This window comes from Muntiacus reevesi, chromosome 5 (assembly GCF_963930625.1).
Source record: "Muntiacus reevesi chromosome 5, mMunRee1.1, whole genome shotgun sequence".
Classification (NCBI taxonomy): Eukaryota; Metazoa; Chordata; class Mammalia; order Artiodactyla; family Cervidae; genus Muntiacus; species Muntiacus reevesi.
The window spans coordinates 60,615,940-60,643,489 of NC_089253.1; the positions used below are offsets into that span (position 1 = coordinate 60,615,940).

The 27,550-nt window shown below is 37.0% G+C and overlaps 1 protein-coding gene across 1 annotated transcript; it reads right to left on the bottom strand.

Annotated features, from left to right (window-relative positions):
- Nucleotides 1-2,256: 2,256 nt before the first annotated feature.
- RGS21 (regulator of G protein signaling 21) lies at nucleotides 2,257-27,258 on the bottom strand. Its single transcript, XM_065936920.1, has 4 exons — nucleotides 27,248-27,258; nucleotides 22,868-22,944; nucleotides 19,161-19,327; nucleotides 2,257-2,460 (listed from the first exon to the last, which is right to left on the bottom strand). Exons 1-4 carry the CDS (start codon nucleotides 27,256-27,258, stop codon nucleotides 2,257-2,259), a joined length of 459 nt encoding a protein of 152 aa, XP_065792992.1.
- Nucleotides 27,259-27,550: the final 292 nt, after the last annotated feature.

A 27,550-nucleotide genomic window follows, 5' to 3' on the forward strand; every position in this document is an offset into this window, starting at 1 on the left:
CTGGGAATGTTAATGATCTTATTCATTTTTTGGCAAATTAACCTTTTATCTAAAAATCCCATCCATAAAATCACTCATCAGCGATAACTGATGAATAAAGTAGCATATGGAGTAAAAGAGACCTACAGAGAACAACATATCAAAAATAAAGGTCTGATATTTTACCAAAATTCATCACTACCAAGTGTTCCAAATACCTGCAAACTGATTGATTTTATTCCCCAAACTGGCAGTTTTCTAAGTCAGAAAACCTTTAATTATAGTTGAGGAGGTAAGGGGAAAGGATTGCTATTGAGGGCCTTTGACTGGAGTCTGTGAGAGGTGATTCAACACCCAGTTTTTTTAACAGATCTTATTGACACCGACTGCATTTTTACCCACCACCCACCGTCTGCTTCTGGGTGGGGAAAGTCTGATTTGTGACTGCCTGTGCATTCTTAGAGAAAGCCTGAGGCCGTCACTGAACAGGAAGGAATTGGCAAACTGACTGTAAAAAGGCCAGTTTGCATGTTCAACGAAAGGAAAGGGTGCCTCAGTATTTGAGGTTGAGCAGGATAGTAGATTTCTGGCGTCGGCAAAGTCCTAATGGGAAGGACGGCGCGCTGCTCTTGTGGGAGCAAGGTGCTGGTTGCGGCCCATGAGGAAAGCACTCTTCCTACCAGCTCTGCCTCTTAGCAGCATGTGGCCTAGGAAATAACCATGGTCATGGTTTTTCATGTCTAAAAGGATGGATGTGATTTTAATTTCTACTTTAAAGTTTTCTTTTTCTGTTTCTAGGAGTAATTTTTAAATTTCCTCTTTAAATACAGGCTAAATTAAGGTTGGGTCCTTCCAGATAAATGTTGCAGAGTATATATAGCTCTTTTTCATTAAGTGCCGCCTAAGGAACACTGAATATTCACAATCAGTGTTCATTATGTTTTCCTTTAAAGAATTTGCACGTATCCAGGGAACACTCCATTTGCATGTGTTTAAATGTTTATTTTTCAAGGCAAAGAGGAGATAGAATTTTGTTTATCAAATGAATAGCCTGTGGAAACATAAAACAAATCCTACTATTTTTCCTCCATTTTCTAATGTTCAAATAATCTGCAAAATAGACCTATCAAAAAAATTAAGTAAATCTGTGAAAATAAAATGGAAACATGGAAGATCTATTGAATCTTTATAGCTTCTCATATTGACATTAAATTAATCAAAATTATCATGGAATATTTACATGTAGTGAAGTAGGAAATGGCAATCCACTCCAGTACTCTTGCCTGGAAAATCCCATGGACAGAGGAGCCTGGTGGATCACAGTCCATGGGTTGCAGAGTTGGTCAAAACTGAGGACATTTACATGTAGAAAGAGTGCAGTGTAGGAATATCTCAAAAGAAAGGCATTTTGAAATCTCTTTGAGTTCTATAAACAAATTACAGTGCTGAAGGAGTGAATGCTTAACTCCATACTTATTTGAGTAGATAATGTTGCAGTAATCTTTTACTTTATGGGATAGGTACTGTTGTGCAGCTCATCATATATGCACTTATCCATTCTCTTTATTCCTCCTCTTTCCTTTATATTTTTATTGAGCTAAGAAAATCAATCCTTCCCACCCACAAGGCCCATTCCATACATGACTGTGTGATGCCACAGTATTAAACTAAGTGATCTATTTTGACAGTTTAATCAATGGCATATATGTATATATGTGCCATTTTTTCTTTGTCATTAATCTGAGGGCCATAGCAGTTTAGATAACCACTGCATCATTATGTAGCAGATGCTGGTTGCAAAGAAATAGTTGATATACTAAATGAAGGGTTTTGGTTCAGAATTTCTCTTTTTACAAAAGTGAAGTTTTGACTAATGCAAATGGTATTTAAAATCATCAGTATGATGCTAAACAGTCTCCCATGCAGCAACATGAGGATATATAGTTTCCTGAATTTATAATGTCATGAGAATATCCACTTATGGTTTAAGAGTGTATTATATCTCCATAAACTTCCTTTGTACTCTCCCAGTAAGAGATTTTTAAGTACCTGATAAAAGAAACACATTCTAAACCAGTGACTTAAACATTCAGTCTTCAGATATAACATCTTATTTTTCTATTGAAGTAAAGCTTGTTTTCTAAATCCTAAAAAAACTTACATTGTGTTTGTATATTTAAAACATTCTAGCCTTGAAGTTTATCGATCTAGCTGATCTATCCTATCACTTCTTTCCCCGCAATTATAATCTGATTGTTAGTTTGTCATTTACCTTCTTTACAGGAAAGGGAGCCATTTCTTATGATTTCCAATCTCTTTGCTATTTACCAGTTTCTTATAAATCTCTGACTTTAGAAATCGAGGAAAAGAATCCTTGGCCATCAGACTATAGATTAACTTCTGAGCTTCATCAAAACATTTGATAGTTGGTTCTGCAATATTCTTTGAGATGAGGTCCCTGGTACTGAAGTCAATGTTAATCTGTGGAAATAAATTGCATCACATTAGACTAGTTTAATAAAGACTGCATGGTCTATACAGATGGGAGATCCACATATGATTTGAAATTTTTTAAGCATAAAGTTAATCTTATACAAAACAGCGGAAAGGTCACACGTTCATTTTCTGAGATGCAGAACACATGCTTGGTTCAATTACTTTACCTAGGTTGAGAGGGTTGGCATTGATAGAAAACAGAGGTCAAACCTTATTTTGAGATTATAAAAAAATGACAAAGGAGATGCATATAAGATTTTTTGTGACTTTACATTCTTTTTGCCTACCATCTTTTATTTCTTTCTAGTACTTTGGCCTTAATATCTGAAATGTTTGTCTATAGGCAGAGCAGTAATTAGAATTTACTAAGCTGGCCTTCACCAGTACATTCCCATTCTCCATAGCTCCCGGTGTTGTTTCTCATAATCTTGCTTTTCATCCTAAATTGTGTTTCTTTTTGTTTGCCAAAATGGACCAACTAACACTCTACCCCTGTTCACAGAACACCATGCCTCCCAAGGAATGTACATACACACGTACAGATGTGTGTATGCATATTCTTGCCCCCTTAGCACTACCACAAGTAAACATTCTCAGCAAGGTCTAATAGAGATCTATTATATTGGAACACATCACACCTGCAAATACATAAATGCCCCAAACCTCATGGAAATTCTTGTCCAGTTCTACCCATTTCCAGGATGCTTTCTGAGAAGCAGAAAATTTCACATCCAAGTTTTTTCACTTAAACTGAAAATATTCGTGAATTATCAAAGAGATGTGAATCCTAAAACTCAAAGCTCACCAAAGGCAGGTTCTGCTGCTGCTATAATAGGAAGTCAATAAATATTTGTCGAATAGAATTATGTCTCTTGGCAAAATGAGGGAGACCAAAATGCTAGAAATTGGGGGTCTGGTAAAAAACTAGAAATGACAATTTATGTTCATTGAATTGAAGTTAAAAGATAGGCAGACAGACCTTCAATCAAATTTCTTAGCTACTTACTTGCTGTTTATATGAGTAAAGCAAGTTTTACAGTTTCCTTCAACTTTCTATTTCCTTGGGGTAAAAAAGGATAATAATAATGTCTTGAAGTCTTTTAAGGGCTAAATGAGACAAGCAATATCAAATTATTTCAATATTATTATTCTCATACAAAGAACAAAAGAAAAACTTTTATTTTGAAAAGAATCATCAAAGGCCACCATTTGCTCACTGATATTTTCTTTCTTAGGGATTTCGGCTACTTGGGGATTCAGATTACATTGTGTTTTTATTTCTTTGATTATCCTCTCAGGTCCTGCATCAAAGTTCCAGATGAAATTATGCAAAGTCCTCCAAGGCCTCAAAATCTGCAATCAGTTTCTGCTTCTTTACACAGAAAGATGATGTGGAGTAGTGGTAAGGTTATAGGATAGTTTTCCAATCTATGTTCTAATGCTTATGACCTTGGTGACCTGGGTGACCAAGCTATTTTTCATCTTTAAGCCCAGTCATTCTTGACTGAGTTGTTATAAAAATTAAAGTGAGATGATCCATATAATCATTGTTTACACAAATATTTATGAGTTTGTTATGTGCCAGATGCTTTCTATATTTGGAGAAAGTACTATATATTTTCTATACAGTTTAATTTTAGATTTACATTAGAAAGAATGAGAAGGAGCCAGTTCTCTAAGAATCTGAGGAAGAACGTTTCTGGCAAAAAAAAAAAAAAAATCAGAGTCCTTAAGGCAAGAATGAATTGGTGATGTTCTGAAGAGCCTCTGTGTCTGCGTGGTGGGGGTGCAGGGGGTGATAAAGTTCCCGTGGGGAGGGAGATTGGGAGAGGAGGCACACAGGTCAAGTCTTGTAGGATTTATCTGCTGTGGTAAAGGGCTCCTATCTTTCTACTAGAAGCAGTGGGAAGACACAGAAGTGTTTTTGAACAGGGAGATGACATGATATCATGTCATGAACCTGGTATAGTTCCTGATTCCCATAGTGGGAATAAAGAATAGTGGGTATTATCAAGATTCTGTAGGGGTTTCTCAACAAATAGTGAAATCTTTTTCATATCCTGTCTTGTGTTGCTAGGGTATGAGATTATACATGTGCTGTTAATTCTTCAATGGTGTCGTCTGCAATTTATTTAACTTTATATCCCCCTTAATGGTAAATATACCAAGGTAACTCCTTTAGGCATTCATTCATTGGGCGAGTTTTCACTGATAGCAGGGACAGTGCGTGCAGAGTACTGTCTTATTATTTTATTCAGAACTGAACATCTGCAATAGCTCCATATTCCCTATTTAAAATGCCCAAAGCCCTGATCTTGGCATTCATGACCAAGACAATATTGTCCAAGCCTAGATACTTTTTCTCCTCTCTGTGCCCTGTGTTTGCTGACTCTCAGATTTCTTATATTTTGTTGCTGTTGTTGTTCAGTTGCTAAGTAGTATCTGAATCTTTGTAACTCCTTGGATTGCAGTATGCCAGGCTTCTCTGTCTTCTATTATCTCCCAGAATTTGCTCAAATTCATGTACATTGTTACCAGTGAATATTTTCCTTCACCATCCCAGGCTAGCTGAAACCCACTTCTCATCTAAGTCTATCACAGTCTTTTATGTCCTTAAAGTGAAAGTCACTCTGTTGTGTCCAATTCTTTGTGACCCTGTGGACTGTAACCTCTGTCCATGGAATTCCATTCTCTTCTCCAGGGAATCTTCCCAACTGAAGGATCAAACCTGTGTTTCGTGCATTACAAGAAGACTCTTATCATCTGAGCTACCAGGAAAGCTCTTATGTCCTTAAAGTTATATTCGAATAACATCTGCTTTGTAAGGTTTACCTTTTCTGATCTGTGAAAGGACTTTGTGTTTTTTAAATTATATTTAATTTTGCCTATCCTTCACTATGCCTTGTGTAGTGTGAGGATTCAATATACGCATGTTGTGTAAGCAGCTTCTACATTTGTTAAAAATCATGGTAAATTTTAAGCAGAACTATTCATTTCCATATATTACTGATAATTAACATTATTTGTTCAAATATACTAAATTTGTACTTCTGACTTCCCCTCTCACTTTTCTGATTTGCCTGTTTTCCTACCAATAAGCTGCCAACATCAGCTATAGATATCTAAGTGATGGGCAGAGACACTGTTCCCAGGAGATAATCAGTAGTCTTAGGAAGATGTGTCTTGGCAATTCATTTTAATGTCAGTGACAAAATAGCACACCCACATGTTTTTATAAATGTCATTATTTTTCTCCAAGTTGTTCAAGCTGGAAACTTAAGAATCATCTCTGACAACTCTTTTTTCCCTCTGATCTCTCTCTCTATCTATATATATATAGAACTTTCCTTACTCACCTTTTCTTTTGTAATTTCACAATGCTCCTTTTATTTCTCACTCCTTCAGTTCAGTCGTTAGTCATGTCCAACTCTTTGTGACCTCATGGACTGCAGCACCCCAGGCTTCCCTGTCCTTCACCAACTCCCAGAGCTCTCTCAAACTCTAGTCCATTGAGTTGGTGATGCCATCCAAACATCTCATCCTCTGTCGTCCCCTTCTCCTCCTGCCTTCAATCTTTCTCAGCATTAGGGTCTTTTTCAATGAGTCACTTCTTTGCATCAGGTAGCCAAAGTATTGGAGCTTCAGCTTCAGCATCAGTCCTTCCAGTACTCATTGGACTTCCAATACTCAGGACTGACTTCCTTTAGGATTGACTGGTTGGATCTCCTTGTAGTCCAAGGGACTCTCAAGAGTCTTCTCCAACACCACAGTTCAAAAGCATCAATTCTTTGGTGCTCACCTTTCTTTATAATCCAACTCTTACATCCATATGTGACTACTGGAAAAACCATAGTTTTGACTAGACAGACCTTTACTGGTAAAGTAATGTCTCTGCTTTTTAATATGCTGTCTAGATTGGTCATAGCTTTTCTTCCAAGGAGCAAGCATCTTTTAATTTCATGGTTTCAGTCACCATCTGTAGTGATTTTGGAGCCCAAGAAAATAAAGTCTGTCACTGTTTCCATTGTTTCCCCATCTATTTGCCATGAAGTGATGGGACTGGATGCCATGATCTTAGTTTTTTGAATGTTGAGCTTTAAGCCAAATTTTTCACTCTCCTCCTTCAGTTTCATCAAGAGGCTCTTTAGTTCTTTGCTTTCTGCCATAAGGGTGGTGTCATCTGCATATCTGAAGTTATTGATATTTCTCCCTGCAATCTTGATTCCAGCTTGTGCTTCATTGAGCCCAGCATTTCACATGATGTACTCTGCATCTAAATTAAATAAGCAGGGTGACAATGTACAGCCTTGACGTACTCCTTTCCAATTTGGAACCAGTCCGTTGTTCCATGTCCATTTCTAACTATTGCTTCTTGACCTGTGTACAAATTTCTCAAGAAGCAGGTAAGGTGGTCTGGTATTCCCATCTCTTTAAGAATTTTCCACAGTTTGTTGTTATCCACATAGTCAAAGGCTTTGGCATTTTCAATAAAACAGAAGTAGATGTTTTTCTGGAACTCTCTTGTTTTTTCTATGACCCAATGGATGTTGACAATTTGATCTCAGGTTCCCTCTGCCTTTATGAAATCCACTCCTATCTCTCCAGTTTATTTATTTTTTTTATATAGTTTATCTTTCTCATGCCTATCTTTCCATTTTAATCTTGTATAACAATGTCTTTCTTAAACCATGGAATTTTTCTTTTATGTGATACCTCCCCCTGTACACACAGTGGACAGCATTACTATGCCAATTTCACCAAAATATCACTTTCATTGTATGAATGTTCAGTCGACAACCATTAGTTTCTATAATATAAAATTTAAACATGTTACCCTTGCATTTGAGCTTCCTCAGACCTGAACTTCAAATGTTGTTTTGAAATTACCTCCTACTTATCTTTGGTGACATACAGAGATGAACAGAATTTCATATACTTTCTGTTCCCAGAGTGAATTTTCTGTCTAAAGCCCTTGTTTATGCTGTTTCACCGTCTAAAATCCCTCTCTCCTCCACAACTTTATTCTGTACAGATTTTCCTCAATCCTTTATAATTTAGCTGAAGTTGAATATCCTCCAAGAACCCTTTCTTGATTACATAAAGAATGTCACTATAATTTCCTTATCATCATACATTATTTTGATTTAAAAATCCTAAGAAATTTGATTTCTTGCTTAAACAGATTTGGACACAGTGGCTTCTGTTAATGATAAGTATTCAGTCTGATAATCACAGAAGAAAATTTGTTACTATAAAGGGAATTCAGTAGTTTGTGGCATGGAATTAACTTGTCTTTTATCTGCTATCTTTCCCTGTTTCTTTCACTGATTCTTTTTTCTCTACATGTCCCTCAACATACAAGCAGAGGAGTCACGCATCACCTAAGTTCTGTGCCAAGTCTTCTCTCCCTGGATTATTTTCCTTGTTAATTTTGTCTTCTCCTGTTTCAAAAAATTTAAGCAATGACATTATCTCTAAAATAATCTTTAGGATATTTAAAGAAGATTACTTTAACTGTAAATAATAATAGTTAATATTCATCAAATATTACTACTGTTGTGCTGAGTCTTTATATGGCTACTGTATGTCACACACACATACCCATAAGACGGATAGTATTATTATCCCTGTTTTTCTTTAATAAAAAAAGGACCTCATCTGAAAAAGTGGTTGTTTTGTAGTAAATTTCTATAATTTATTCATTTAAATTATTTCATTGAATGGGTACTTAACAATTGTGCTAAGATCTGACCATATAAAAATAATTAAGTTGAAAGTCAATCAAGAAGACAGATTTTGGGAAAGGAATTCAAAGGAAAGAAGCTACTTTCTTTAAAAAAAAATCTTTCTGAGAGAAATGAGGTTGTAAGCTGATCATCAAGGTATTATTATGAGTATAGAAGATTATGGAATGGACCTGGGAGGGGATATTGGAAAAAGCCCAGCAGGTTTTCAGGTGGAAAAGGGCAACAGCCTGAAAAGGCATAAAGGTCTATATCACACAGACTTTTACAGGTCTTCTTAAATAATTTTTAATTAACTTGAAAGCAACAAGAAGAATTTTAAGTAAGGTACTAATTAATGTAAACACATGTGCTTGAAAAAACATGTTACTGGCTGCTATGTGATATAATGACTAGTTGTGGATAAAGGGGAGAAAAATTAGTAGGTCATACCAGAAATTCAGGTCGTTTGTCATGGTGGATTAGGCTGGGTCATTTCACACAGAATGGAGGGAAATGTATAGATTTCAGAGATACTTAGAATGTAGAATAGATGAAGCCTGCAACTGAATATTTATGAAGTGGGATAAGGAACAACATTTTAAAGAATGACTGGATGTTAGAAATATTCTGAAGAATGAGATGACAAAGTGTCAATGGATTGGATATGGCGCTGAAGAGAAGAACCAAGGATGAGTATCAATTATTCAGCCAGAGCAGAAAGAATGGAGTTGCCATTCACTGAGACACAGAAACTCAGAAGAAAAGTTTGAGGCAAAAATAAGGACTCAGATTTGTAGTGAAGGTTGAGATGCCCTTTTAGAGCTGAGACTGGAAGAGATCCCCTGGGGAGTAAATGCAGGTAGAAAATAAATGACGACCACCTCCCCTCAAGATAGTGTGTGCTGGGCTATGGGTAGGAATGCAAAAGAAATTGGTAAAGAATTGTCAGTAAGAGAGGAAGAAATTAAGTACAGGACACCAACTGAAGTTAATATTTTGGTTAAGAGAGGGTGATACGTGTCATTAAACGGTCCCAAGGAGTCGGTCTAAATAAGGTTTAAAAAAAAAAAAAGAAAAAGAAAAAAAAAAGGTTTGAGTGTAGTCTACCCACAGTGCCCTATCTTTTCTTCTTGAGTCCCCTGAAATTTTAGTATCAAGACAAAAGTGAAAATATTCAGCCTAGCATGTATTCTGATACATACATTCCTTTAACATGATCACTTTGACGTTCATGTCTGCCAACTGCACCTCCAATTATGCTCTCATCTCAAGTTTGATGTTTGGCTAAGTCATATCAATTGCTATCTCAAAAAGTAAGCACAGAGGAGATATTGATCTTGGAGTAGATTGAAAGTAGGCACCCTATCAGCAGGTAACCCTATAGAGATGCAGGCCTCCCAACTGTGTGGACCTGAGGCCCTCCTGAGCTGCTTGGGCCCTGGGGGAAGCTTAGACTCAGCCGAGCAGCTCAGATTAGTAGGTCCAGAGCAGGGGCTGAATGGCATATCGATTGATGAAATAAACAGAGTTATATCTATATTATTTACTCATGGGAATAGTCACTTGCATTTTTGTTTCTATGGATACACTTAAGTTTCAATGATGCTGAGAAATACATTTAATTTGCTTATTTTTCCAAAGGTCACGGATTATCTCAGCTCTCTGAGACTGCTGCACTGCCAATCTCAGAAAACAAGACATAGGCTTGTGATTCTCACAGAATGACAGCTGAGATGTCATCGCAAGTGTTTAGCGACTTTTAAGTCCTGTCATTTTTGAAAAGGCCTTGACACAGCTGACATTGACAACAATCCAGTGCATTAAAATGAGTGCCTCTGACTGGTGTTTGCATTGTTGTTTAAAAAGCGATTTTATTATAATGAGCCAGGGATATTTTAATGCTCAGGTGATTTTGATAACTGCAAGTTATGCAAGCCAATTCCTCTTTTCTATGACAGCAGTTTTAAGTTCTTTTGGCTTCCAACAAATTATTGTAGCAGGAAGAATGCATTTGAAACTGTACCTTTTGGCTTTCCTGTGACCCTAAACTGTGCTTTATATATTTTTACATAATTTGAATGAAAAGTTCTCAGTCGAACTCTCACATTCAAATGAGATTGCCTTTCCCTCATTTAGAATGTATGGTGTAGCAGGAGATGGTCATTATGCAAAGAGTGTGTGCATGCATATGGAAAGCGCCTTACTCAAATGGGGCAGGCAGCCACCTCAACCTCATTCACAGCAGCGCTGAAAAATTACTATTCAAATTAAAGTTGCCTATAATCATGTTTTTGGCTACATAATTCTGTTTAATCACCGCTAACACCTCTAGTATTACTTCGTTTTTGGCATCATTAAAGGCACACGAATATCCTGAGGTATATTCTCAAGGGTTACTGTGAAAGTTGAGAATAGCCAAGTTTATAACATTGAGAGGGAATCCATTCTGCACAGGAGTGTATCCTTTGTCACAGTTGGTTTTAAAGACAGAAATAAGTGACATGAGTTGGGAGGCAGCACTGACATCTTAAATTGGACAAGAGAAATGAAAAAAAAAAATCAAACATATGCAATCAATGTATAAAAGCTTGAAGGATATGGATTGCTAAAAATAGATGGAAGGAGCAAGTGCTATCTGGAGCAGGCAACAGAGAATAGGATGGAATAGGTTTCCTTGACGAACCCCGACATGGTGATCCAAGATTAAGTGGCACAGGGATGTGTGCAAATTCAAAGAGCGTTTTGTTTTAGAGTTGAAAGGCAGCAGTCATTTTTTCAGAGGGCCAAAATGATACTGCAGGCTACTAAATGAATTATTCCTGCCACTTTTCTTGCTTTACAGTTTAAGAAGTTATACAAAATAGAGAGAATATGAGAAGAGAAATACAGCTTCTGACAGAAAGGAAGATAGACTTATGTGACGAGGTAGTTTTCTGCTTTCACCTTTAGCGTAAACACCGAGGTTCCCAGGCTGTGTCGTGAACATTGAAAATATGTAGTAGATCTAGAGGAAGGAAATTAAAATATAAAAGCAGGGGCAGAAGACCTCCCTCTTTAGGATCTGTGTATCTTAATGACTGCAGGACTCAATATTTTCCTCTCTAAGCCTCAGTGCATTTTTCACCTTTACAAGGTGGATGATTGTATTGCCTAAGAGAGAGCATGGTGATCAAGTCAGATAGTCCACATAAAAGCCCTGGGCAAGTGTGCAGCTTAGGGTTTCTTTATCTCTGCTTTTCTTCCTTTCTTCTTCCCCCTCCCTATCCTCTTCTTTCTCTGTCTCTCTCTCTCTTCCTTGTTAAGAGATCCCTTGAGTTGAAGAGGAAATAAACAGAGATGCGGAAATCACTAGGATTCAGAAGATGCTCTTGGCTCCACGTACACTCTGAGGCACCCAGAACTGGGCTTCTTCCTCTACTGGGCCAGCCTTCTAGACACCAGCTGGCGCCCTGCTAGACTCTTCTTCTGTTTCCTCTCCTATCATCCTTCCATCCTTCTGTTTTGTCTTATTTCCTTCTATACTCACATCTCTGATCAAAGCTCACTAATTACTTCCTTTGAGATACATTTCCTGATCCCTTAGACTTGGATTTTTCCATGTAGAGTGACCATATTACCTGTATTTCCCTATCACAACATCCATGAACGTTTATTCTAATTTTTTTTTAAACTAGAGTCTTCCCACCAAGATGGTTAGCTTTATTTATTCAGAGACTCTTTTTTCATAACTGCATCAGCATGGTGCCTGGTATGTAACAGACCGCTAACTATTGATAAGTGTACAAAAACTTAGTAAATTAATAAATAAGCAAACATTTTATCTGGTGGTGATTTTATAGTTCGGGGGTGCTGTTGACAAGCGGCAACTTGTGGGTCAGGACCAAGACTCAAAATAATATCAGCTCATTGGGGAAGTAACACTTAAACATGCAAAGAGGAAAGTGTTAGTTGCTCAGTCATGCCCAGCTCCTTGCAACCCCACAGACTGTAACTCACCAGGCTTCTCTGTCCATGGGATTCTCTGGGCAAGAATACTGGAGTGGATTGCCTTTCCCTTCTCCAGGGGATCTTTCCAACCCAGGGAGTGAACCGAGGTTTCCCACATTGCAGGCAGATTCTTTACCATTTTGAGAAAATACGAATATAAAATGGAGGATACAAAGCTGGCATTTTGAGAATATCGAGAAATGCTTATAGTGCCATGGGGTTCTCTCTGCCAAGAATTCAGAGGTCTATCTTTTCCCTCAGGATTATAAAACTAACCTTATTTTTGTGTGTGTGGGGGAGGGGTGTACCATGTGGCTTGTGGGATTTTAGTTCCCTGATCAGAGCTCCAATCCCAAGCCCTCGGCAGTGAGAGTGCAGAGTCCTAACCACTGGAAGACCGCCAAGGAATTCTCAAAATTAACCTTATTTAATATAAAGGCATGGCTTCCCTTGTGGCTCAGACGTAAGCAATCCTCCTGCCAATGCAGGAGACAGGTTTGATCCATAATCCAGGAAGATCCTTCATGCCTCAGAGAAACTAAGCTCCTGCACCACAGGTACTGAAGCCCACCTGTCCTTGAGCCTGTGCTCTGTAGCAAGAGAATCCACTGCAGGGAGAAGCCCACACACCACAGCTAGAGAGTAGTCCCCATCACGCCAAAACTCGAGAAAAGCCTCTGCAGAAGTGAAGACCCAGCAGAGCCACAAATAGATGAAGAAATAAAATCATAAAATAAAGGCCTTATCTCAGTATCCTGCCTCAGTACTATTCAATCATTATCATCTTTTAGCTATAATAAAAGGACCTCCCTGACCACTTAGAACCTTTATAACAATGTCCCTTTAGAACCAGACATGGAACAATGGACTGGTTCAAAATTGGGAAAGGAGTACATCAAGGCTTTATACTGTCACCCTGCTTATTTAACTTATGTGCAGAGTACATCATGTGAAATGCCAGGCTGGATGAAACACAAACTGGAATCAAGATTGCTGGGATAAATATCAGTAACCTCAGATTTGCAGATGATACCACCCTTATGGCAGAAAGCGAAGAGGAACTGAAGAGCCTCTTGATGACAGTGAAAGAGGAGAGTGAAAAAGCTGGCTTAAACTCAACATTCCAAAAATGAAGATCATGGCATCTGATCCCATCACTTTATGGCAAATAGATGGGGAGAAACTGGAAACAATGACAGACTTTATTTTCTTGGGCTCCAAAATCATTGCAGATGGTGATTGCAGCCATAACATTAAAAGATGCTCCTTGGAAGAAAAGCTATAATAAACCTAGACAGCATATTAAAAAGCAGAGACATCAATTTGCTGACAAAGGCCCATCTAGGCAAAGCTATGTTTTTTTCCAGTAGTCATGTACGGACGTGAGAGTTGGAGCATAAAAAAGAATGAGCACCAAAGAATTGATGCTTTCGAACTGTGGTGTTAGAGAAAACTCTTGAGAGTCCCTTAGCAAGGAGATTGGACCAGTCAATCCTGAAAGAAATCAATCCTGAATATTCATTGGAAGTTCTGATGCTGAAGCTGAAGTTCTAATCCTTTGGCCACCAATTGCAAAGAGCTGACTCATTGGAAAAGTCCCTGATGGTGGGAAAGAATGAAGGCAGGAGGAGAAGCGGATGACAGAGAATGAGATGGTTGGATGGCATCACTGACTCAATGGACATGTTTTAGCAAACCCCAGGAGATAATGAAAGACAGGGAAGCCTGACATGCTGCAGTCCATTGGCACTGAACAGCAGACTTCCCTGGTGGTCCAGTGGTTAAGTCTCACCCAGAGCAGGGGGCACAGATCTGATACCTGGTCGGGGAACTAAGATCCTGCATGCTGCTTTATGTGCCCCGCACCAAAAGAAACAGGAAAGAAAAATAAAAATGCTAAAAAAAGATACAATGGAAACAATTTCATCTGTTTTAAAATTTTTTCCACTTAATCATTTGTTGCTTTGCTGTTTTTTCCTGGTTCTAGAAATCTCATTTTTTAACCCAACTAGACTGTTTCTTTTGAGCCAAACCATAGTTTCAATCTACTCTATTGTCTTGCATTTCCTTATCAAGCTACCTCATTTACACAATACATTGCATTGTACTTCTGTGTTTATTATCTTTTCTCTTGCTTAGACCCAACTTTCCTTCCGTGGAAGGAATTTATCTTATGGTGGTTAATCGTAGGCATAGAATAAGCATTTATTGATATGAAATAAGAGTCACCAAATATCACTGTGCTACAATAAAAATTAAAAGCAAAACATCCAGACACAGATATTTTAAAAGTGTCCCGTGTAATGCATTAAGATGTCTTTTCCTTTATGATGATAGTTTCTTCTGTTTTATGGATTATGATGTATTCACAGTTAATAAATACATTTAAGAATTAAATTTTTTTGTACTTTTTTTTAAATTTAAAACACTGCCAATGTATTTGTCCCAGATTGTTCATAATTTGAATTTGAATTTATATAATTTTTAAACATTACCGTGTGGTATGATTTGGAACATTTTCTAATCTCACAGAATGACAATCAACATAAACAGTTTTCTCTTTAGTCACATATTTTCCCTCCTGACTAATTTTCTTGTTAATATAAGAGATGATATAAACATAATTTGTAAATGACAGATATAAAACATAAATATTTAAAATATGTCAGTATCTTGGGTTTCCCTGATGGCTGATACTATTTTAATTTTAAGACTTACATTCTTCTGAAACCCAATAATATTGTTTGAAATTTTTAAAATATTATTAAATTAATGGTCCAAATTGAAGGAAGAATAAATACAAGGTTAAGAATTTTTTTCTTTGCCACATTCCAGTTCTTACTGTGTGTGGTAAGGACACTTTAAAATATATATTGCTTATGTAATAATTTTCTCATTTTTAGACTACTTAGTCAGAAATATCTGACTCACACTTTTATTTCCCCTTGCAATATCTTCTGAAAATATCTAGGTATAATCCATTCAATTAGTAGATATTTCTACCTGAAACGTGTGATTTGCTAACATGTTTTTCTAATTTGTGTTCATATATATATACATTTAGGGGCTTCCTTGGTGGCTCAGACAATAAAGAATCTGCCTTTAGTGTAGGAGACCCAGGTTCAATCCCTGAGTCAGGAAGATCCCCTGGAGAAGGGAATGGCTACCCACTCCAGTATTCTTGCCTGGAGAATTCCATGGACAGAGAAGCCTGGCAGGCTATAGTTCCTGGGGTTGCAAAGAGTCAGATATGACTGAGTGACTAACGGTTTCAGTTTCATGTATACATTTATCAAATCATTCAAAGTGGCTTGTCCTCAGATGGCCTTAGAAGTTAGTTAATCAATGTTTTGGGGTAGAGTCAGTAGCACTTATAGTGACTTGTGTAAAGAAAAACAGGAATTAAAACTTAAAGACTGTTCTGCCTGAGACAAACCCTAGAAATGCGATCTCACTCACCATTTTCATCTATCCTGTATGGTTGCTGTGCCTTTTTCACAGCTACATTTTTAGATGAGGAAACTGAGGCTCAGAGGGATAAAATAGGTCAACACAAGATTACAGGATTTGAGTCTGTATCTCTAACCTTTAGATTTTCTACTACATCACACAATTAGTGTAGAAACCAGAGAGATGGTAAAACTCTAAGGGAGAGGGCATAAAGTTTCCTGCAATTATAATCTCTCATAGAGACCTGAAAGTTCAGTTTTTCTGTGCAGTTTTGCCTATTAGAAAAGGAAACAAAGAACCATTAGTAACATCCATTTATAGACAGGGATTGTTAGTAAATAGTCTGATGGTAAATTGTCTAATTGTGTCAATTAAAAATTATTGTCATGCTAGCAATTTTACAGATGAAGAAATAAAGACATGAAAAGTTGAAAAGAAAGTAAATGGGATTTAATAAGACATCTGGATGATGTGACCTTGTCATTGTTCTCTATTTTAGGGTTTTCTACCAAGGAAATTGGTTATAATTTTGATTTCTTTATGCGAGACAGTTTTACAACTGTAATTGAATATTGAAAAATGAAGAATGCTTTCATATGAATCTCATTCTTGTGTTAATTTTCTACTTATGAAAATGGTATTTTCCAACCTCCTTATCAGCTATATCACGTTGTCTTGTGAAGTCTGCCTACTGGATAAATCTAGGTTACTTCCCACCCTCTCTTTATCTTTATCACTGCCTGTCCAGCCTTATCCCACTGCTTCTCATTAGTGATATCAAAATGCTTGTGATTTCTGGAAAACTCTAGGGAGTTCTGTACATCTATGCTGTACCCTGTGCCCTCAATCTGAAATACTTTCTTCATTTGCTCTCTTGATAAATATGACATAGTTTTCATGTGTGAATCACCCTACAAATCCATCCTGTAAATCTCTGGATAGACTTCATTGCTCTTCCACACACTGTTAATAACAAGCTTTAAATGATTCAACTTATTAGTTGCCTATTGTGTATTTGACTGGTTTTATCACATGTCAATCTCCCCTTCTACTGTGTGACTTCATTGTGGGAACAGATTCTTCATTGTGGAAACAGACTCTCAAGAAAATTCCATTTAATGACTCACACTAACACTTGTATTATGTAATATTAACTGATGGGCTATAGCCCATGTATGTAAGAGACATATGCCCTTTAGTTAATTTGAATTGGAAATAATTAATGGCACATAATAGGAAAGATGATGGCTGTTTCAATTGTATATATACACTTCATCTTCAATGAGAATTTTGTCATATCCATTAACAATATTTTTAGATACTTCGAGTCAATATAATCCTTGATTTGTAAAGCAACTATAAAATTAACTAGATGGACAAATTATAAAATAAGTACGAAAGTTTTGTATCCTAAAACAGTAACTGTACTATTTTTTAAAATTATTACCATATTAATTCAGGAAAGATTAGGAAAATAAAACTATTTTATCCAAATTGATAATTTATTATATATTATAACTTTGAGTTCAGCTGTAATTAAAAGATTACATTTCTTTAGTATTAATTTAAGATTTTTCATATATAATATTTGAAAAACTTAAAATAATCATTAAGCAGACAGATTCATGAAGAAAAATAAATCTGGCTTTCAAACCAATATCACAATAAATAGATTACCTTTAGAGTTGATTTCAAAGCCTTTTAGGGAATGACACATAAATCAACTTGACAAATCTTATACACTACATTTAAATTTTTCTGGACTCATTTATTGATTCTTAGATAGTGACTGGGAAATGAATGTTGAAATAGCTCCACAGGAGTTAAGTTACTTTTTCTTCCCCCCTTTGAATTCCAGGCTAAGCTTCAGTGGTTCATATGTCAGCAAAATTTTACTATACCAATATATGCTTCAGTAATTAATGTCCATCTAAAACTTGAACTATTGATACAGCAACTTTATGCCCTAGATTTAAAAAAATGTTTGCATTTCATCTTTGCTGTCCTCTGTCCTCATTAGTACAATAACTTCTCATACCATGAATTTTAATTTTGGATTAGAACATATAGTAGCTGTCACTTGGGAGGGTATCAGTATTTCAACTCTGTAGGGACAGATGACGTATGTGGTTTATGTTTGGTGCTAGTGGCTTAAGGTAGAGTCCCATCTGCTGCTTAGGCATTAAAACTCTCTGCTTAGATGTTATAATCAGTGAGGGATTACAGCAGTTTTAAAATGTAAATAGTTTAAACTTTAAAGTTAAACATTAAGGGGATGCAGCAGAGATGATCATCATTTGGTTCTGGAAATTAAGTCAATTATAAATGAGATGGTATATACATAAAACATTTTTGAGGGGCTCTTCTCAAAGTCCTTCCAGGTTTTCCTGTAAGGCCTTTTCTATTTTCCTAATGCAGCACAGGTGGAATCTGACCGCTTGAGACATACCTGTGGCTCATTTTTACTGTTGTAGAGCCAGGCCACCCGCACACCTGTGGCTCATTTGCACCACGGTGATCTGGCCACGCAGGATGGCTGTTTGCTCACTCCCTGTCCAGCTCCTGCTCCAGCAGTCCCTGGCTCCCTACAGCCCACTCACAGGGTGGACCTTAGCCAGTAAACATCTGCATGTTTGCCTCTCAGCCCCAGTCAGTGATTGCTTTAATCTTTAGGACAGAATGACTCCCTTTGATAGTTTAATAAGGGAAGACCTCTGCTCCAAGAAGGCGCTTGGAGGGCCCTGACCCTCTGCTGGTACCCCTGGTAACCCATGAGCCAATCCGATGTCAGTCATTTCCCGGCTAACTAGCAGCCTTCCCATTCCTCCCCATCCCCCGCGGCAAAGTCTGTAGCCGTGTTCCCTCCACCGTCCACCGCAAGCCACGGGGTGTGGCTCCAGGACCCTACGTCACACGTGCAAGCTCCCCGGTTCACTGAACCGTGGATGTCTCTGCAAGCCTGCGGGGTGCACCCCAACAGCCATCAAGGAAAAAAAGTCAAGCAACCCCCTCTTTGAGAAGGTAAGGCATTATTATATGCCGTGATGTGGGCCTCCAGAATATTAAATATTACGAATTTGTACTGTTGGTTAGTAGGCTTTACCTTCCCGTACGTATCTTCTTTTATTTTAAAAATTGTATTCAAGAGTTCTATTCCAAATTGACCCCTGTGCTTACAAAAGGAAAAATGAAACTGAATTGGAAATAAATCCAGAAGCATGCTTAAACAGGATTTCTGTAGAGCTGTTTAATTTGGGACATTAGGCTATTTTTTAAGCGCCTGCTTGTTGTGCTCGGAAAATAGAAACACTGAAGCACATAGAGAGTGCTAGAAACTATTTACTGAATCAGTGCCAGAGGATCACCATAAGGAACTTCTGTTCAGATTTATGGATATCTTCTGTTTGAAGACATGGCGACAATTTAATTTCCCTTGAGGTGGACCTGGTGTCTTTCAACTGGGAGCAGATGTGTTAGTGGATAAGTGGATAAATATTCTCTGTTGTGGAATATTTCACTCACCTCTTTGGGGGCATCGGCTTCAATGAATTCAGAATAAATCATCCTGGCTTTGGAAGCAATTTTTTCTGCACTTTCTGTTTTCTTAAAGTCTTCACAGGCAAGCCAGAACTCAACATTTTCTTCACTAAACTCTGATTTTAGGAATGTTCGAAAAGCATCTAGACCAGCTATAAAATACATGAGGAAAACATTCGTGCATCACACAGTTCAGTCACGTGACCAATTGTATTCATTGCTTAGTGAAAGCATTTGAGGATTCAGTGGCAAATATTTATCATCCTTCTAAATATAGCATTTATATATTTTAGTTTTTAACTTTAGAAAGCTTGATTTTGGATCAGTAGTCATCAACGTAAAATATTCAGTCTATTTTTCTAATAGTAGCCCTTTAAAAAATTGAATAGCAACCAGAAATGCTAGGATTCCCATATGTTCCAGCTCTTCTCACTGTCTTATTTTCAGTCACATTTAAACTTTTATTATTGCTGTTCATAAATGTTTAAGTTTCTGACCACCTGTTTAGACTCTTTTCTCTAGCTTCCTCATTAAAATGTGCCCCAGAATCTTTTTTGGCACACCAAGAACTCCTTTGAGAAGGCAATGTTTCTAAATCTTTTACAGCCAAGGATGGTTAAGAGTGGGCCTCTACTGAGGTACCAGGTTAGAAAGATTATTATCAAATTCCTGCAGTTGCCTGAACTACGCAGTCCTTCAGTTTGTTAGTCAGTTTCAGTCGGTACCTTCCTCTGGCAGTGTCTGCTCATCACTGAGACTGGTGTTCAGAGGATTCGCCTTCCAATACATTGGTGGTTTTCTCCTCCACCTGCCAAGGGGGCCCCTCAGCCTGGCTCAAAGCTGCTTCTCCCTAACTATGTGCTAGAGGGCTGACTCTTCCGGTTGCAAAGTAGGGAGAAATTGACTAGCAAAAAAGTAAGCATCAAACATGTATAGAAAGGGGCCTAAGTTAGTTGTTTGTTGGTTCCTGCAGGTTGGAAGGAAAGTGATAGTACAGAAAATAGAAAAGGTCTTCATGGAACGAGGTGATTATCTAGAAACCCTGGATTAAAACTAAACATAACAATTTTTTTTTTAATGATTCGAAGTAGAGTTGAAATAACAGGTCATTGCAAAAGATTATCAGATACCAATTAAAATTCTCAGTAGAAATATTGCAGAGTGTGAATGTTGTTAATATGTGAGCACTACAAAAATTCAATTGCACATTTCTTCTGGTTAGAAAATACATTCGAGAAGCTTCTTGACACAAATTTGGATTATAAAAATCCTCTTAATAACACAACTACAATTTTCCATGAGTTTGATGCAAACATTGATGAATTTGAGAGGTCTAATAGAATTTATACTAAAAAAAATCTATTTTACATAATAAAGTGTATACTTTAATAATACTGAAAGAATATTGTAGACGCATGTCTGGCACTATTTTATATGTGTGTCATTAAGGCAAACGAAAGTATTTTGCAATATGGGTTATCTAAAAACATCCCAAAGAGATGGGAAGTTAGAGATCTAAATAAAAATTATTATTCTCTCCCCTCCTGCCATATTCATGAAGAGGGACATTGAACTAACAGTTGCTCCTTCTTTTCTCTTCCTGTTGCTCTGTTTGGACACATAGGAACAGAATAAACAGGCAACGCTGGGGCTAGTTATCTCTTCCTTGGATAGACTATTGTTGAATCACTCGTCTACTATGTACATACAATTTGAAAGTTCATAGGTTGTCAAGTGACTTTAGAATAATGTACCACCACAGTCACAACCGTATATTATCTGAGGGTCCCTCTGTGTGAGGGAATAGTTATGGGTAGGTGTGATGGGGGCTGAGGAGTGGAATATGTCAGGAGCAGGTGGCAGAAGCCTCACTAATATCTCTGCTCAGTATGTGCAAGGCGTAGCATCAAGTCACAAAACAAGTAGGTAATATGGTGGGTCATCTGTTTAAAGCATTGAAAAGCATTGAGCTATTTTTCTGGTTTTAGAAAAGCAAAATCCAAACAGCTTTGCAGATGAATCTGTGACTTTTGTACTTTCTGTGGGCATGAGGTACAAAATCCCAGGAGATCTGCAGGGGGATGCATCTGCATTCATCTATAACCTTCATGCCTCTGTCTGCACTACTGCCGCGGCCAATCCCCCACCTGCAGAGACACCTTCCCTAGGGTGTTAGCAAACCTGATCTGTCCCGCTTGTCATGTATTTAAGGAAAAAACAGGTGCTTGAAACTTACAGAAATGAAATTCCGTATAGCTTTAATATATGTTCTTAGTTGGAATCTAGGGCTTAGATAAGTTGTTTTATGTCTATGCTTTGTGTGTGTGTATGTTGTGTCCGACTCTTTGCAACCTCATGGACTTAGCCTGCCAGGCTCCCCTGTCCACAGAATTTGTCATTTCTTGCTCCAGGGGATCTTCCCTGTCCAGGAATCGAACCTGAGACTCTTGCATCTCCTGCCTTGGCAGACAGATTCCGTACCACTGTGTCACCTGGGAAGCCCAAAGTATGTGCATGTGTGCTTGGTCATGTCAGACTCTGCAGCCCCATGGACTGTAGCCCATCAAGATCTTCTATCTATACTTTAGGAATTAGTTATTTAAGAATCATAAAATGATAGTGTAATTTCATCTAAATCAAATTGTTTTTATGAAAAAAAAGCAATGAAGAACATATTCAGATTTATCATGTTTTAAGCATTTCTAATCTTCTGATATTTACTTTATAAATTTAAAGTGGAAATGCCATTTGATTAGAACAAACACTACATTTAAATATTTTCTGTGTCTCTTGTAGCATCATTTCTATCCTGTATGAGACAGAAATGGTGTAAAGCAGGTTTATGTACAGCTTAAGCAGAATTCTAGATATCTTTGTATATGACTGTTTTGTATTCTGGGATGTTTTATTTATAATTCACCAAACTTACTTTATTAAGCCATCATTTTAATTACAATTATATATGCACAATATACATATATATATACAAATATATTCAAATATGTTTTTGTATTCTCTAAAGTAAGAATAACTCAGTTGAAATAAATACTTAAGAAACTCTATTTTAGCCTGAAGAAGCAAACAATTTATTTAAATTTTCAACTTTTCAGTAGTTTGTGTGTTTTAATTTGCAACAATAATAGTCGTGATATATATAAAATGATAATGAGACTGGCTTCCCTGGTAGCTCAGCTGGTAAACAATCTGCCTACAATGCAGGAGACCCTGATTCTACTCCTGCTTTGGGAAGATCCCCTGGAGAAGGGATAGGCTACCCACTCCAGTATTCTTGGGCTTCTGTGGTGGCTCAGATGGTAAAGAATCCATCTGCAATGTGGGAGACCTGGGTTTGATCCCTGGGTTGGAAAGATTCCCTGGAGAAGGGTGTAGTTATGCACTCCAGTATTTGATATACATCAAATGATGATGAGACTAAGACAACTTTATCACTTCCTTTCTATTTGGAATTTTCTTGTTCTTTTAATGTCTGTAATTTCTATAATCTTGTCTTCATTTAGGCCAAACCTAATTCCATTTAAACTTTGGGCCTGTATAAGTTTGTAAGACTTTGGGGAATCGTATACTTCATATATTGATCACACTCATTGTTTATAACATGTCTACAACTTTCAGAACTTGTTGATTTAGTTTTAATCCTTGCATTTTTAGGCCTGTTATCATTTGGATCTTACCTTGATTGGTTAAAAGTGTGTCCATATTTTCAGACCACGCCATTGTTTCTGCAGTTGGTGACCTGTGGAAACAACATCTACCCTTGACAATAGCATTGTGATCTTTTTCTTCTGTAATGTATAGTAATATTTGAGTTATGTGTATTTGTTGAATTATATCATTTAAATGAACTTTGCATCACTAATTAAACTACAAAAGGTCAACAAGGATTGTATAATATTTTCCACAGTGGACAGCAATAGCAAAGAAAGGGGAATGTGATTTGACACCAGCAAGTTACTTACTATTCTAACCAACAGTTTTGATCATACTTGCAAATTCTTGATTTCTAATGAAGGTACAAGAGAGATTGTTCATTGCCCTGTGGAGAATAGTGAATTTAATCTCAACTATATTAATTGTTAATTTATGTGGGTTATACTAGTCTGTTCCTGAAGAGTTATCATGATAGCAATAGTGATGAATGAACTATTTTCTAAGTTTTCACAGTATACAAAATTGTCCATTTCATAATTATGCATCTTAAGTTTCTTTACAGTTTTAAAGATTTTTAACATGGGATGATCTTGAAAATGTTTATAGTATTTTAAGGAGTCTTTACCCCATTTTGAGACAGCTTTCATTTCTCTTTAAAGGTATGTTTCCATCTGGGTTGATTTATTTAAATCTAGGTATCTGTCAGGACAGAGTAATATCTTTTCCAAAGTAGTCAAAAAATGTATTGACTTAAGTCTTCTGAAGAAGTTATACTTTGGGGGATGTGATGTAGAAATAATAAACCAGTTTTCTGATATAAACTTTCTGAGATGTAAATATTTCATGCATTATTCCCCTTAATAAGCAAAGATCCTAATGAAATAAGTCCCTATCCATAGAAAACATCTGCTACCCAGAAGAAAATTCTTGGATGATGTAGCTGTGATGTGCAAATGACTTATTAGCTGTGGAAAGGAATGATCTAATTGAAGGTTTCTATTAAAAAGATTGATAGTCTCATATCCAGTCATTCTTATAAAATTTATATTTGCATATCAAGGTGACTAATTTTAAATATGCTAGTGTGATGCAGCCCCTATGCTTTTACATTCTATTACTTTGTGTGATTTGCCCCAGTTTTCATTGCTCTTCTCTCTACTGCTGTTGCAGTTATATTTTCAGGTGGTAATGTCTGTACTCAGAGGCCACACAGGGAGGCTGGGTGACAGGGAACACTTGCTGCTATCTGCCATTACTTGGATTTCCTATCTCCCATTTCTTTTACTTTTTCCTCAATGACAGGCAACTGATTTTCCTTTCTCCCTTGATCTACTAAATCTCGGGGACACAAGGTTTTCTGTGAAGCCGTTTTGAAATGGTGTTCTTTCATTCAAATGGGCAGTTTCAGTTCTCATCTTTCATAAATGGAGAATGGGACCCGATCTAATTTTACTTAGAAGAGCTTGTATACACTATGAAAACTGTTACTCTGAAATGCTCCTGTTATATTTCATATGAGTCCAGCATTAGTTCTTCTATCAAATTTTAGGAATTCTGTCAGTTCAGTTCATTCTCTCAGTCGTGTCCAGCTCTTTGTGACCCCATGGACTGCAGCACGCCAGGCTTCCCTAGTGTTAAAATTATCATATGATCACTTAAAATGCACATGTTTAAAATGTTGTCTGTATTTGTAGATTGAAGTTTGGTGCTTAGCGTGGTACTCAAATTTCTCCTTAGTGCCTGTGGAGTGTGTGTTAATGAAGAGGGCAGAGAGTTTTGATCTCCAGTCTGGCTGCAAAGTACATTCATTTTGAATCAGGTACAGCCATCAAAGAAAACCCTGAGAAGTAGACTCTAGGCAGAATCATTCAGGGATGAATATGTACTCCCCCATTTGTTTGTAAGTTGTACGATGACAGGAAAAAAAATATTATTGTCCAGCAGGGAGAGCACTGTGTCTGGTTCGAGAAATATTTCTTGGACGTATAAAAAAATGACTGAATGGCCAAGCCCCAAACAGTGGCAGGCATTAAAGTCTTCAGTGGAAGAAGTGCAGTGACTTTTAAGATGCTAGTAGATGACAGTAGTGAGAAGACTAGTGAAGGTGTAGCTGAATTTTATTAGCGTCAAAGTGTGTTTTGGGGGAGGAAAGAGGAGATGCTTTTGCATCACTGGGCAGCAGCAAACCAGGGACCTCTCTGTCAACCCCACGTGAGTGAAACTATAGGAAATGGACAACATGCATTTTGAAGGCATCAAAGCAAACCATGTCCTTTAAGGAGAGCCAGTTTTCTTAAGCCAAAAGCAAAAAGAATAGTCAGCGAAGTGCTGGTTGGAATGTAAAAGAGTCTTTTTAGAATGGAATTATTCAAATGAGTGGCAGCTATTCTTATTATCATCATAAAGGTAGGGAAACAGTAAAAACACAAAAAAGAGAGCAAAGTCTTGGAGCTGGTGCAGAACCAAGAATAAAGAAAATTTCTTATGTTTTGAATTGGAGAGAGAATACTAAAATATTATAGGTATTCCATAGGTATAGAATATTAGTGATAATAGAATTAGAGATACTAGGATGTTACAAAGGAAAAAAGTTGTCCTTCAGCCCTCTGAGTAAATACCCGCTACTGTGTGTGATTGTGCCTGGAATGCCCTCAGCTCACTATTTTCTAACAGATTTCAAATTTGACTTAAAGGTTCAGTTTCAAGCCTGATAGAATGGAAGGGTTGGTTGTAAAGCGATGCTTTTCAGATTCATTATTTTAAGAAACAATGTTAATTTGCTGTCCAAATAAAAAATTGGGGGTTGATTACATGTAATTCTTTGGAAAAGTAATTTATTGCTATATGTGAATAAACTGAAAGACAATTTTTATAATAGCACGAAAATGCATAACAATGTACCAGATGTTTACAGTCTGTATCATATTATGTTAAACACGTCACATACTTTACCTTATTTAATCTTGAAAATGACAGTCTGTTTTAATCCCATGTTACTGATGAGTAAGAAGAAGGGGTGTTAATAACTGGTGTAATATCACACATATATTAATGGGCAGTTAGAGTTCAAACACAGGTGTATTTTGAGTTTCAAATACACAAACTCTTCACAATTCTTCTTGGCATGGGTGAGTCAATATACATATGCTTATATACTTTGTTCACATTTTGGAACATATATAATGTGTCAAATAAATTTTAGAGTGCTTTTCCTGCAATAGGATTTATTACCTGTCACAGCAAATATTTCCTCTATAAAGCAGTTAAATTTTAATTTCTATTCAATAGAAAGTTTTTCAGAAGACAGTGACTCTTCAGTTTTGTGTGCTTTCAAACCAAAATAGGACCTTTCTTATTTTAGATGTGACTGACACATAGGTTTTAAATTTTTAGAAATGTAACTTTATGAATGTTAAGAAAAATCTATTGAATTAAAATTGGGGGATAAAGAGCATGGCTGGCTTAGAACATAATGACTGGGCTGAACTTACTTGACATGTGGTACTGTAAATAAATGGACATTGTACATTTCCCTCCCTCCCTCTTTCCTTTCTGTCTCTTTTGCTTTTCTTTTTTTCTCTTTTATTTGTGTTTTAGTTGCAACTTTACAAAGCTTTTGTCCAGCTCTTCTCCTTTGTGTGTGTGCATATATTTCCTGTAAAATTGTGATGCATGGTCAGGGTAACTTGTGTGTGTATGACTTGCCATGAAAATTTTACTTGTGCATCTGGAACCAGAATCACACTTAGCATTTCATGGGGTTTGGGCTGATATCCTGCCTTATGTGAGTGCCATCAAGGCCAGCAGTTCTCATATTATGTGTCCAGAGTCGAGTCAGGCCAGATGGGAACTGTGTGAAAGCTACCAGTTATCTTGCTAATGGTGCCCGATCAAACCTGTTGTATTCCATTAAAAAGATGTGGGCTCCAGCAACTGAACTCTCCACACTCAATTAGCAAGCAGGAGATTCACACAAGGAGCCCAGTGCTTCAGGAAATGACAGCTGCTGCCTTATCAGCAGATAGTATCTGTGTTCAAGTTTCTCAGTCCATGTTGCAACAGGGAATAATTTTTGCTAGGATCATGTATAACTTAGTTCTTTAACCTGAACAATTAATAATTTGGGAAAGCCTCACATAAAGAGAGTGGGTTTTCTCCACTTTGTAACCTTGCCTTATCTTAGTAAATATAAAGAATTAACTGTAAACACATGCGTTATGGACAGCTTTTAGAAAAGAAGGAAAAATCAGTTGAGAAAGGAGAAAAAGTACAAATCAGGAGGGAAGACAACAATGAACATATTTATCATAAATGAAAGAAATGCAACATCAAGACTCATGGAGACTCAAGTGTTTTCATTTGTACATCTTCTGAGATAAAAAGAACTTTAAACAGCAACTCACTTCACCGGCATTTTTCGTTCCACTGTCTGACTGTCACAGATGATGCCAAATTTCTCTTTCTGACTGATCTTCCAGCTGAAGGGAATGTGACAGCAGGAACAGTACAATTAGTATGCAAATAGCTATCCCCTGGGTCACAAATTGGCATTCTTTAAATCATGCTGTCCTCAGCTTTTTTTCATTTGTTGTTAACTTTTCACTGGTCAGAACACTTAAACTTCTAAGTAACAAATAACTCTTTGAGTAAGTGTGGCATTTTCTCCAGTCTGTAGCATAACTGGAACAAATTCCATTTGGAAGTTT